Raw genomic sequence first — 12940 nt, forward strand, 5'->3', positions numbered from 1 at the left:
AATTGTCCGTCTCAAATGTATAAATAAGTAATAAATAACAAGTTTATAACCTTCAATGGGAATTGAAGTGGGTCGGTACGTGATCAAATCTTCTGAGAAGGCCTTCGGCTTTGTTATTTATTTCTTAAATATGAGATTACGCGATTACGTTCGATAGATTGATTTATTGCAGACCGTTTAACGTCCCTCTCCAGAATATTTCACTGATATGGAGACGTCACCATTGCCGGTGAAGGGCTGCAAATTTAAATCTTTGCTCTGCACTTACCGCCTTTGAGCAGGGAGGGATCTTTATCATGCCACACCTGCTGTGACACGGGGCCTCGGTTTAGACGGTCTCATCCGAAGGACCGCCCCATTGCGTCGCCTTTTACGACAAGCAAAGGGGTACTGAGGACCGATTCTAACCCGGATCCCCCACGGGGCGCCATTACGTTCGAAGCGTTGCTTTTGTATATAAAAATGGCGGCTTAGAAACGGTTTACGTAGGTAGTTTAGTTAAATCTCTTGTTACCTGAACGATTCGAACACAGTCAGTTAGTGACCTAATTACAAAGCTTCGCCTCGCCCAATACGAATTTCCATTTCAAACCCTGTATGAATCCGTATTAGGTCACTAACTGACTGTGTAACTAATAATAACGTTCTTAAACAGACTTCAAAACGTTGAATATTTTCATAAGCAATGACGTCATATGTTTGAAATGACGTCACGAAATGACGTAAATTTAGAATTTCCATCATTTCGACAGAAAAAATGTATAAATAACGTCGATAATTAAAGTAAAAGTTACCGAGCGCAGATCTGATCAGACTCAATATTTTGATATAATGTGTAGAATGATAATAGCAATGAAATATGTAAATGTTGTTACTGAGCAAACTTTCGCTCTTTAATTTTTAAGCTAAAATTGTTGAAATTTTGTCTATTTTATCCTCTTTCTAAAAAATGATATAAAATCACACAAGTTTGTGACGTCATAAAAAAATTGTCAATAAACTACTTAGAAAGTATTATTCTGCTCTGTTAATTTCTATTTCTCGTTCAATTTATAAAATTCATCACATTTCAAGACTTTTTTAAAATTTGATTTGTATGGGGGCAAACATATGCAGTATACCGCATATAGTTCTTTTATGTTTTGAAAGTGCGTTGATTTGGTCCAAAATTTAACGCACTTTGAAATTTTTTCAAAGTTTGTAATTTTTCAAAGTGCGTTGTAACATTGCATGACAACAAGTGACATTCCCAAATGTATTAACAGCACAGAATACATACACGGTTCAGTGTTTCATGCATTTAAGAATATTATTATATAGAAATATTTACCGCTACAAAATCATCATCAATCTCGACTGCATCTTGGGGTAAAAATTTTCATTGTTACCCTCAACTATATCAAGCATTTATATGATACAGTACCTTTGATGGTATCTGACACATCAAAAACGTCATTCTGAATATCGACTCCTCTGGTAGATTTTGTATTTCTCCGAATTTCCTATATGTCTATGCCTTTTAATCTTCCAAGTAACGTTGTTTTTCCACTGCCTGCACATCCTATCAACATCCCAGTGGCGTGGTACATGGCGGTCTTTCCTTTCTTTAGATTGTCCAGGAAATTTTTCACGGAGTCATCTCCTCTCATTATCACTTGTACTGGTATGCCCACTGTAAAAAAAAAATAAAAATATATAACTAACAAGAATGATACTCTGTTTATAAGTCCTTTAAATTTACAAAATGTGTAAATTTTATATTTATATTTTTTAATTATTCTACTTAAATGAATCATAAGAGTATGATGAATTTGTGTAAAATTTAAAAAACCTTGCTCTATAATGGAACACTTCTCTAGCTTTACCCCTAACAAATATTAAAGGGTAAAGACCATTATTTATTAAGATACAAAACTAAAGAAGGGACATGGACGGCAACAATCACTTTTTGATCTGTTTACTACTTGTTCTTCAGAAGAACTAATTCCATATTCCTGAAAAAATTTTTAAGGTTTCCTATGTATGTATTGCATCCTTTCTTTTTTCGTTTTTTTTCTGTTAAACAAGAATTTAAATTAACATATGCACACTAAGTGGATATATTTAGTTTTAAATTCTGAACAAAAACCAATAAACTGCATCCCCATTTCGCGGGATCTCACATCTTGTTTTATTTTTTTAAATATCTCGACGTATATTTTTCTGGTCTCCACTTATCCAAGGGGGCAGGAAATGGGGGATCCAATCTGAATTTTGTTCAATTTGAAGCTGCTTGTTTATTTTCACATAAAATGAAGTCAGAATGAAGTTTTTGTTATATCATCAATATTGTACTCTGCTAAGTTTTTATAATAATTTTAATCTCTTTCTGCGTATTTCTATGTCACACAATGCGATCCTTTATTGTGGTCAAACCTATCGCCCAAGATTTATGATTTGTACAAGTTTATATTCATGCATAGCTAGCTTTCAAGTGGGTTTTGATTTAATTTTATCCTACCACTTCTTGAAGAGAAGAATTTTAAATGATACTATCACTTATTCATTTTTTTCAATATTCCGAATCAGAAAAGAGGGCTTGGTCCTCCTTAAACTTCCCTTTGAAATAATGATTTATCCCCTAGTGGTTCTAGAGAAAAGACAATATCTACAGAACACTTATAGAAAAGGGCAAATTTTGGAATAGAAATGGTCAAATTTGATGAGGAAGAACTGACATAATTCATGAATTTAACCGGAGTCAATGGTCAGATACAATGTTTGTAGAACGCATCAAATTGTGAATTCATAGATTTACCAGATCCTCAAGTTTAGCTTAAATACAGTTTTACCTTACATCTTAACAGAAAAAGAGACAGACTGTTATTCTTATTTAACTTTACACCTTTAATTCTTCGTGTAAAGGAGATTAAGAAAACTAAAACATTGAAATATGCAAAACAATACCACAAAGAAACGTACGCTTTCTATACACTGATTTATGTATTGATCGGTCCCTCATTGTGACATGTGTGAATATCTCTTCCCCAAGTCTATCTATCAGTTGTTCTGTCTGATTTGGCAATAACCAACAACAAACTTCTTTTTCATCCTCTCTTCTCAGGTAATTTGACGATCTGCAATACTTTGCGATGTTTTCTTTTTCTGCCCAAATTAGAAACATATCAACAAATTTACGTTCTTTTGCAAATCTTAGAAAACTTGTGTCTCTGAAGAATTTACAAGAAAACTCGACATTGGAACTATCCTGTTTCAGCACTGGTTTGTACTTTTCTATTTTGGTGAGATCAGATTTCTTCTTAATCTTCTTAAATTTGAAAACTTCAGCCACAGCATTAGATTTGTCCATCCATTGTTCTTCAGAGATTTATTTTGTAGTTCTGGCAAAGAAGAAGGCACTTCAAAACTACATCTCCATCTACAAACATATATTCAGATTATAGTTGTTTTACCCTCAAAAACTCAAAACACATGACTTGTAAGGTTGATAAAGACTTAGGGCATTACTGTTTATATCAATGCACTGGCTAGGTAAAAGGTGAAAAACACCTAAAGTTAATTTAAAGGTCCAACTGTCGTAAGTCTGGGACTTAAAGAAAGGCATATTAAAAACGCTTAAATTCAGAGGCAAAATTCTTAAACTTCTTTGGGAAATTGGATAAAATAATCATACAGTTGGTTGAGGATTTCAAATACTGTCAAACCTCTACTACAAACTCAAGATTGTCAAAGATTTTCTTCAACTGTACATCGTTACCAACCTGTCCTCTTGTAAATTTCACGAAACAATTTCTCAACATCTCTAACATCATGAATTTTATGATCACTAGAGGACGTGATACAGATCTCACACAAGGCGGCCTCACACGGGATACAGAACTGGAAACAATGTACCTCTTGGGATGCTTCTCACACTTCAAGTTCTCCACCGGGAGAGCTGAAAATTTATATAAAAAACATTAAATGTACACAGAGATAAATATCCAGAGGGAGAACCGCAAAAATGATACACTAAATTCTAAAAATATTAACAAGAGGTCCATGCTCACCTGAATAACTATGGTTATATATATACATGTATAAAAATAAATACATCTTCACTTAAGGTAGGATTCTTCTCATATTTTTAATACTTAAAAATTAATGAAATTTTCACAGAAGCAAGGAGACAATATCAGTAAGTAATAGTATCAGTGAAACTAGATTTGACCATTTTATATTAGAGACAAGGTCAGGTCAAGATCATTATCTTTTCCCTTGACATTTTGAATAAAGAATAACTGTTGCCAATCATGTGATACCTACTTCTATTTCAAAAGTTTAATGTTTGTTCTTTTTGCATAAAAACATATTACTATATCAGATCTATAGCATGATATTACCAAATTTACACAAATTATTTAACTAAACTTGATATTGGCTAATCCGAATTTTCTCTGTTTTTCTTAATTTTTTAGGATATATTATTTATTTTCATATGCTTCCTATATTTAACTTTTTCTTATTTTCACATATAATAAAGTAGTCTTATAAATGTACAAAATGATACAAAAACAAAAAGTTTTGATCGTTTACTAAGAGAGAAAAAATACATTTTATGGATTTTTGGCTCAAATCTGCACTTTGATAGGAAGCGTTTAAAAGCTAACAAAGTTCTAGTTTGTTTGAAAAATCATATATGTTTGATATATTTTGAAAGTATAGTCCCTCATTATTAATTTAACTTACATTTGAAAATTTCTCCAAGCCTTCGATTGTGTAACTAATTCATAACTAAATTCATTGTTCTATTATGATTTTGAGAGGCAGAAAAGAAGATATTTTCATACACCACCATTCCGCCAAAAATATAGTCCCTGCTAGTTTTCAAACGCAGATTACTAAAGTTGTACAATTGTGATGAGGAAAGAAAAATATGGTCTTTTAAATCTCTTACACCTAAATATATAAGACATATAAGCAAATATACTTTGAATATTTCATCTAGTCAGAAACCAGAGAAGAATCCTACCTTAAGAATATTTAGAAACTCGCCCTAGCAGCAGAACCCAGGAGCCATAAAATTCAAATTTTGGAAGACGCACCCTTGCTTATAACAACTATGTATTTAGTTTGTTTGGTTAATTCTAAGGAGCAGAGGAGAATATTTTTAAAGAATAAATGCATTTCCATCATAATCAATAGAGTTCTGCCCTAAAAGCAGAGCCCTTGACCCATGGACCATAACAAATCATAATCTCGGAAGAGGCGAGCAATTTTGCTCATTATATTTATGTACAGTGAACCCTCATTTATCCGGACGCTTTGGTTCCCAGTCAATTTGTCCGGATATGTGAAGCATCCGGATATCTGAATCACCAGTTAAACAAGACAGAATAACATTTTAAAATTTCGTTCCGATGAAAAATCGTCCGGATACTGAAGCATCCGGATATCTGGCGTCCAGATATCTGAAGGTCCACTGTATGTAGTTTCTTTTGCTTAATATTCAGGAGCAAAGGAGAAGATTTGTACATTTGCTTCCTAAATTCGTTGTGTGTAAAGCAAATGGTTCTAAAAAAAACTTGACATATCTTGCTGTGTGTAGTGTTTGTGTTTTTGGCTCTTGACCTTTGACATTGTGATGCCATAAAGGTGAAATTAGGTGTACCAAGATTGATGTATGTAAAGCAAAGGGTTTTCAAAATATTCATTGATGAATCTCTTCCTCCATACAAGCTGTCAAAGTATCATACATGAAGCTCAATCAGCAGATCACTCATTCCATTATGACGAGGTCGTCTCTTTTATGACCTTTAACGTCGCCTGCGTGGCTCAATGGTTAGAGCGTCTGCTCTAGATTCACGAAATAGGGTGTAGATCCTTACGTCCTTGGTTCAAATCCCTTGTGGGACGTGAAGAGCTGTCCTTCAGATGAGACCGTATAAACTGAGGTCCCGTGTCTCAGTGAGTTTGGCACGTAATGATCACTCACTGCTCAATGGCCCTTAGACGATTTTTTTATCTGATGTTTTCGGGAGAGGGCTACAATTCAACAGCATCTCCGTAATGCAAAAATGTTTTACAGATACGGGCGACTGCAGGCAGAATAAATTGTTTTTACATTCAACTTATTTCTAATAAGACGAAATTTTTATTCACTGTTGACACCATATCCTGTTAAACGCGAAAACCATGTAAAATAATTCAGAGTGTCTTACTCAGAAGCCATTACAGTTCATGCGTGACGTACCGAGACTTGCACTTGAATTTTAGAATATCTCAATAAAGCAAATGTTGATGTTCATACATTATTGTAATGAATAGCAACACTAAAAATCGATAATAAAATCATTTCATGTGTCATTATTTCATAACAGCGATACTTAGGCTTAAGATAACGTAATTTAAAAAAATCTGCTCCCTATAAATCCTTCACGGTCAGAGTCTCCATAAATAAGTCTATAGAAGTCATAAACACAATGCAACAATATAAGTTACCAGTCATAGAGTCTCCATAGATAAGTCTATAGAAGTCATAAACACAATACATCAGTATAACTTACCGGTCAGAGAGTCTCCATAAATAAGTCTATAGAAGTCATAAACACAGTGCAACAGTATAACTTACCGGTCATAGAGTCTCCATAGATAAGTCTATAGAAGTCATAAACACAATACAACAGTATAACTTACCGGTCACAGAGTCTCCATAAATAAGTCTATAGAAGTAATAAACACAATACAACAGTATAACTTACCGGTCATAGAGTCTTCATAAATAAGTCTATAGAAGTCATAAACACAATACAACAGCATAACTTACCGGTCAGAGAGTCTACATAAATAAGTCTATAGAAGTCATAAACATAATACAACAGTATAAATTACCAGTCAGAGAATATCCATAAATAAGTCTATAGAAGTCATAAACACAATGCATAGAGAATAATACATACCCTTTTCTATATCACATCCTGTATCAGTCCGAGACACCAATATCAGCCAGAGGGCCAAAGGCCCGAGGGCTGATATTGGTCGAGGGCTGATACAGGATGTGATATGGAAAAGGGTATGTATTAATATGTTTATATATTACATACTTAGTAATAAAATACAGCATACATTAAGTTGAGAAGAAAATAAGTAAATAATCATGCATGGACTTCTTACATACATGTACATACATGGTCTATTGTCTTGTACAATTTGGGTTTGTTTCTACTTCTATTTCAATGCACTCAATCCTAATTTGAAAATAATCTATTACATGTATTTGTATATTAAGATAAACCTTAATTTCAAAAAGTTAAAATTAAGAGAATATGAACCCACCAAAAGTTGTGTATGATCACAAGTACTGTTTTTATGGTTTAATTTACTAAGGGTGTGATATTGACGTCACAATAGCCGTATCAGCCCTGCAGGGCTGATATGGATTTGCAGGGCTGATGAGAAGGATATGGAAATAACGAACAGTATTCAATCTCAACGTCCATTAAACAAATATACAAAATAAGAGCAGAGCAAACACGGACCTCCGAAACATCAGAGGTGGGATCAGGTGCCATGGAGGAGTGAGCATCCCCTGCCGACCGGTCACACCCGCCGTGTGCTCGTTGTCATAATCAGGAAATAACGGAAAAAATCCGTGGTCAATTCAGTGTATAAATAATGGACTAACAATTGGTATGAAAAACGTCAGTCAGCATTTCATTCAATGATAAATTGTATTTGCTGACAAGGTCATTGTATCGACCATAGAATTTACGAAATGATGACTTTAAACGAGACTGTTGATATTCTTGTTTCATCAACTTGCTTGTCAATAATTTACCTCGTTTAAGAAATTGTTCATACGTAGAGCATGCTCTTGCGTATCGAATCAACTGAGATATAAATACTCCGTATGCAGGTGATGAAGGTATATTGCTGCATAAGTAAGGGAAGTTGACGATAGAAAAGTTAAAGTCATCACGTTTATCATATAGCTTGGTTGTTAGATTACCATTAGTGTCTTTTTCAAGTAAAATATCCAAGTATGAAGCAGAAGTGTCGGACTCTGTGGTATCTTTTATCTCAAGCTCACCAGGATATATCGTGTCGACGTAGGAATGAAAATTATCATTATTAATTGACAATACGTCGTCGATATATCTAAATGTCGAGTTGAAGGCCACAGCAAGTGTTTTCTTCTTTTCACGTAAAAGATTTTGCATAAATTCTTCTTCACATGAATATAAAATAGGTCTGCTAATACCGGAGCGCAATTGTTACTCATGGGAATTCCAATAGATTGTTGGAATACCTGGTCTCCAAAAACCACGTGGATATTGTCAATCAGAAACTCAAGCATCTTTTTGATGTCAACTTCAGAGTACTTATGTGTGCAATCAGAATCTGTTTTAACAAAATAATTTTTCAAATGACCAATGACGAGGTAAGTAAACTTACGAGTTCCATTTTTGTTGAAGAAGCAGCTGTCAATGATATCAAAAAGCCTGGATTTTAATTTGTCGTGGGGAATTGTTGTGTATAAAGTTGAAAAGTCGTAAGTTTTTATGCTGTTGATTTTTGTAAAGTCTTGTGATTTCAAATTGTCCAAAAGTTCTTTAGAATTTTTAAGTATCCACATCTGAGGTTATCAGCCCTGCAAATACATATCAGCCCTGCAGGGCTGATACGGCTATCGTGACGTCAGCCATATCGCATATGCAAAAAACCTGTATTTATTACTAAGTGTGTAATAAAACAGTATAACTTACCAGTCAGAGAGTCTACATAAATAAGGCAATAGAAGTCATAAACACAACACAACAGTATAACTTACCAGTGAAAGAGTCTCCATAAATAAGTCTATAGAAGTCATAAACACAATACAACAGTATAACTTACCAGTCAGAGAGTCTCCATAAATAAGTCTATAGAAGTCATTAACACAATACAACAGTATAACTTACCAGTCAGAGAGTCTCCATAAATAAGTCTATAGAAGTCATAAACACAATACAGCAGTATAACTTACCGGTCAGAGAGTCTTCATAAATAAGTCTATAGAAGTCATAAACACAACACAACAGTATAACTTACCAGACAGAGTGTCTACATAAATAAGTCTATAGAAGTCATAAACACAATACAACAGTATAACTTACCAGTCAGAGAGTCTCCATAAATAAGTCTATAGAAGACATAAACACAATACAACAGTATAACTTACCAGTCAGAGAGTCTCCATAAATAAGTCTATAGAAGTCATAAACACAATACAACAGTATAACTTACCAGTCAGAGAGTCTCCATAAATAAGTCTATAGAAGTCATAACCACAATACAACAGTATAACTTACCGGTCATAGAGTCTCCATAAATAAGTCTATAGAAGTCATAAACACAATACAACAGTATAACTTACCAGTCAGAGAGTCTACATAAATAAGTCTATAGAATTCATAAACACAATACAACAGTATAACTTACCAGTCAGAGAGTCTACATAAATAAGTCTATAGAAATCATAAACACAATACAACAGTATAACTTACCAGCCAGAGAGTCTCCATAATAAGTCTATAGAAGTCATAAACACAATACAACAGTATAACTTATCAGTCAGAGAGTCTCTATAAATAAGTCTATAGAAGTCATAAACACAATACAACAGTATAACTTACCGGTCAGAGAGTCACCATAAATACATCTATAGAAGTCATAAACAAAATACAACAGTATAACTTACCGGTCAGAGAGTCCCTTTAAATAAGTCTATAGAAGTCATAAACACAATACAACAGTATAACTTACCGGTCACAGAGTCTCCATAAATAAGTCTATAGAAGTCATAAACACAATACAACAGTATAACTTACCGGTCAGAGAGTCTCCATAAATACGTCTATAGAAGTCATAAACACAATACAACAGTAAACTTACCGGTCAGAGAGTCTCGATAAATAAGCCTATACAAGTCATAAACACAATACAACAGTATAACTTACCAGTCAGAGAGTCTCCATAAATAAGTCTATAGAAGTCATAAACACAATACAGCAGTATAACTTACCGGTCAGAGAGTCTTCATAAATAAGTCTATAGAAGTCATAAACACAACACAACAGTATAACTTACCAGTCAGAGAGTCTACATAAATAAGTCTATAGAAGTCATAAACACAACACAACAGTATAACTTACCAGTCAGAGAGTCTCCGTAAATATGTCTATAGAAGTCATAAACACAACACAACAGTATAACTTACCGGTCAGAGAGTCTCCATAAATATGTCTATAGAAGTCATAAACACAATACAACAGTATAACTTACCAGCCAGAGAGTCTCCATAATAAGTCTATAGAAGTCATAAACACAATACAACAGTATAACTTACCAGTCAGAGAGTCTCTATAAATAAGTCTATAGAAGTCATAAACACAATACAACAGTATAAATTACCGGTCAGAGAGTCACCATAAATACATCTATAGAAGTCATAAACACAATACAACAGTATAACTTACCGGTCAGAGAGTCCCTTTAAATAAGTCTATAGAAGTCATAAACACAATACAACAGTATAACTTACCGGTCACAGAGTCTCCATAAATAAGTCTATAGAAGTCATAAACACAATACAACAGTATAACTTACCGGTCAGAGAGTCTCCATAAATACGTCTATAGAAGTCATAAACACAATACAACAGTAAACTTACCGGTCAGAGAGTCTCCATAAATAAGCCTATACAAGTCATAAACACAATACAACAGTATAACTTACCAGTCAGAGAGTCTCTATAGATAAGTCTATAGAAGTCATAAACACAATACAGCAGTATAACTTACCGGTCAGAGAGTCTTCATAAATAAGTCTATAGAAGTCATAAACACAACACAACAGTATAACTTACCAGTCAGAGAGTCTACATAAATAAGTCTATAGAAGTCATAAACACAACACAACAGTATAACTTACCAGTCAGAGAGTCTCCGTAAATATGTCTATAGAAGTCATAAACACAACACAACAGTATAACTTACCGGTCAGAGAGTCTCCATAAATATGTCTATAGAAGTCATAAACACAATACAACAGTATAACTTACCAGCCAGAGAGTCTCCATAATAAGTCTATAGAAGTCATAAACACAATACAACAGTATAACTTACCAGTCAGAGAGTCTCTATAAATAAGTCTATAGAAGTCATAAACACAATACAACAGTATAAATTACCGGTCAGAGAGTCACCATAAATACATCTATAGAAGTCATAAACACAATACAACAGTATAACTTACCGGTCAGAGAGTCCCTTTAAATAAGTCTATAGAAGTCATAAACACAATACAACAGTATAACTTACCGGTCACAGAGTCTCCATAAATAAGTCTATAGAAGTCATAAACACAATACAACAGTATAACTTACCGGTCAGAGAGTCTCCATAAATACGTCTATAGAAGTCATAAACACAATACAACAGTAAACTTACCGGTCAGAGAGTCTCCATAAATAAGCCTATACAAGTCATAAACACAATACAACAGTATAACTTACCAGTCAGAGAGTCTCTATAGATAAGTCTATAGAAGTCATAAACACAATACAACAGTATAACTTACCAGTCATAGAGTCTCCATAAATAAGTCTATAAAAGACATAAACCCAATACAACAGTAACTTACCGGTCAGAGAGTCTTCATAGATAAGTTTATAGAAGTCATAAACACAATACAACAGTATAACTTACCGGTCAGAGAGTCTTCATAGATAAGTCTATAGATGTTTACTGTGTTGTCGTACCGTGATCCTACCCAGAAAAACTGAGTTCTGTCATCATAATTCAGACCGCATGGTCCGTCTTTCCCGTGTTGTGCATATGGTGTCTTTGTATTTGACAGGAAGTGACCGTCCCTGTCCAGAATCTTTACTACTTGAGTTACATAATCACACACCAGGATGTGTGACAGCGCGTCAGTACAGATTCCATATGGCCATAGTCGTAATCCTGATGTAAGCTCTGTGTAGGAGAATCGATGTCTACCTCTACTGTCTGTCACCACTACACCATGGACAGGGTCAGTCACAATAACATCTCCATTGCGGTTCTCTGTGATGAAGAAAGGATATCTATACAGTCCTTGACCTGTGTTGTCGTGCTGTATGGTCTGTAGGTGTCGTCCTGTCTTAGTGTAACGGTTTACCTGGCCTATCCTTGTATATTTATTATATATCCCGACCAGCAGGTATCCAGTGGAAGGGGAGCTGTAGACACAATGTGGTTCCCATTGCTCTGTGTTGTACGATTTTAATACAGTCTTCACTGTGTTATCTTTAGACAGTTTAATGATGTTACCCTTCCTGTCTATATAAATTAAATCGCCGTCACTTGTCACTGTGTGTACTCCTTCACCACTAGATATACCTGTCAAACGAGTTAGTTCTTCACCTGCAGTATTTGTCAATATGAGATTGTCTTTATCACAGATCCAGACCCGGTCTGAAGATACACGGGAAATGTGAACACACTGACTAACACCTTTCACTCTGATAGATTTCTGTAACACTAATCTAGGCATCATGTACAGCAGTCATTTATTTCGTCTTTATTCTGTGGTTTCTATCCATAACGGAATCCCGTGTTCATTTCCTCAGTCAGGGAGATTTCTCTGTAAACAACAACATTCTGCTATTATTATCTACATCAACGACAGGCCTTCTTTATAGCGAGCACAGCGAGCGCAATAGACTAACGTGTAAGAACAGAGGAAATTCGGATTGAAATCTGTACATACGTCAGCCAAATTTCTCTGTGAAACATTCCCAGAATTCCTGCACTACCCAATGTCCTTTGCACAAATAAATAAATAAATAAATGATATTGTTAAGCATAAAAGGCTATCAAATTGTAGAAATCTTTCAAAGAAACAAAAAATAACTCTACAATGTTTTTCAACCAAAATT

At 34.4% G+C, this 12940-nt stretch overlaps 2 protein-coding genes across 2 annotated transcripts; both read right to left on the bottom strand.

Annotated features, from left to right (window-relative positions):
* Positions 1-1502: 1502 nt before the first annotated feature.
* LOC134275644 (uncharacterized) lies at positions 1503-3349 on the bottom strand. Its single transcript, XM_062757909.1, has 2 exons — positions 2962-3349; positions 1503-1672 (listed from the first exon to the last, which is right to left on the bottom strand). Exons 1-2 carry the CDS (start codon positions 3347-3349, stop codon positions 1503-1505), a joined length of 558 nt encoding a protein of 185 aa, XP_062613893.1.
* A 349-nt stretch (positions 3350-3698) lies between these two features.
* Positions 3699-12555, bottom strand: LOC134275645 (uncharacterized). Its single transcript, XM_062757910.1, has 2 exons — positions 11727-12555; positions 3699-3937 (listed from the first exon to the last, which is right to left on the bottom strand). Exons 1-2 carry the CDS (start codon positions 12553-12555, stop codon positions 3699-3701), a joined length of 1068 nt encoding a protein of 355 aa, XP_062613894.1.
* Positions 12556-12940: the final 385 nt, after the last annotated feature.

Source organism: Saccostrea cucullata, unplaced genomic scaffold (assembly GCF_032062105.1).
Source record: "Saccostrea cucullata isolate Sc308-1 unplaced genomic scaffold, CSIRO_AGI_Scuc_v1 ctg9183, whole genome shotgun sequence".
NCBI classification, from domain to species: domain Eukaryota; kingdom Metazoa; phylum Mollusca; class Bivalvia; order Ostreida; family Ostreidae; genus Saccostrea; species Saccostrea cuccullata.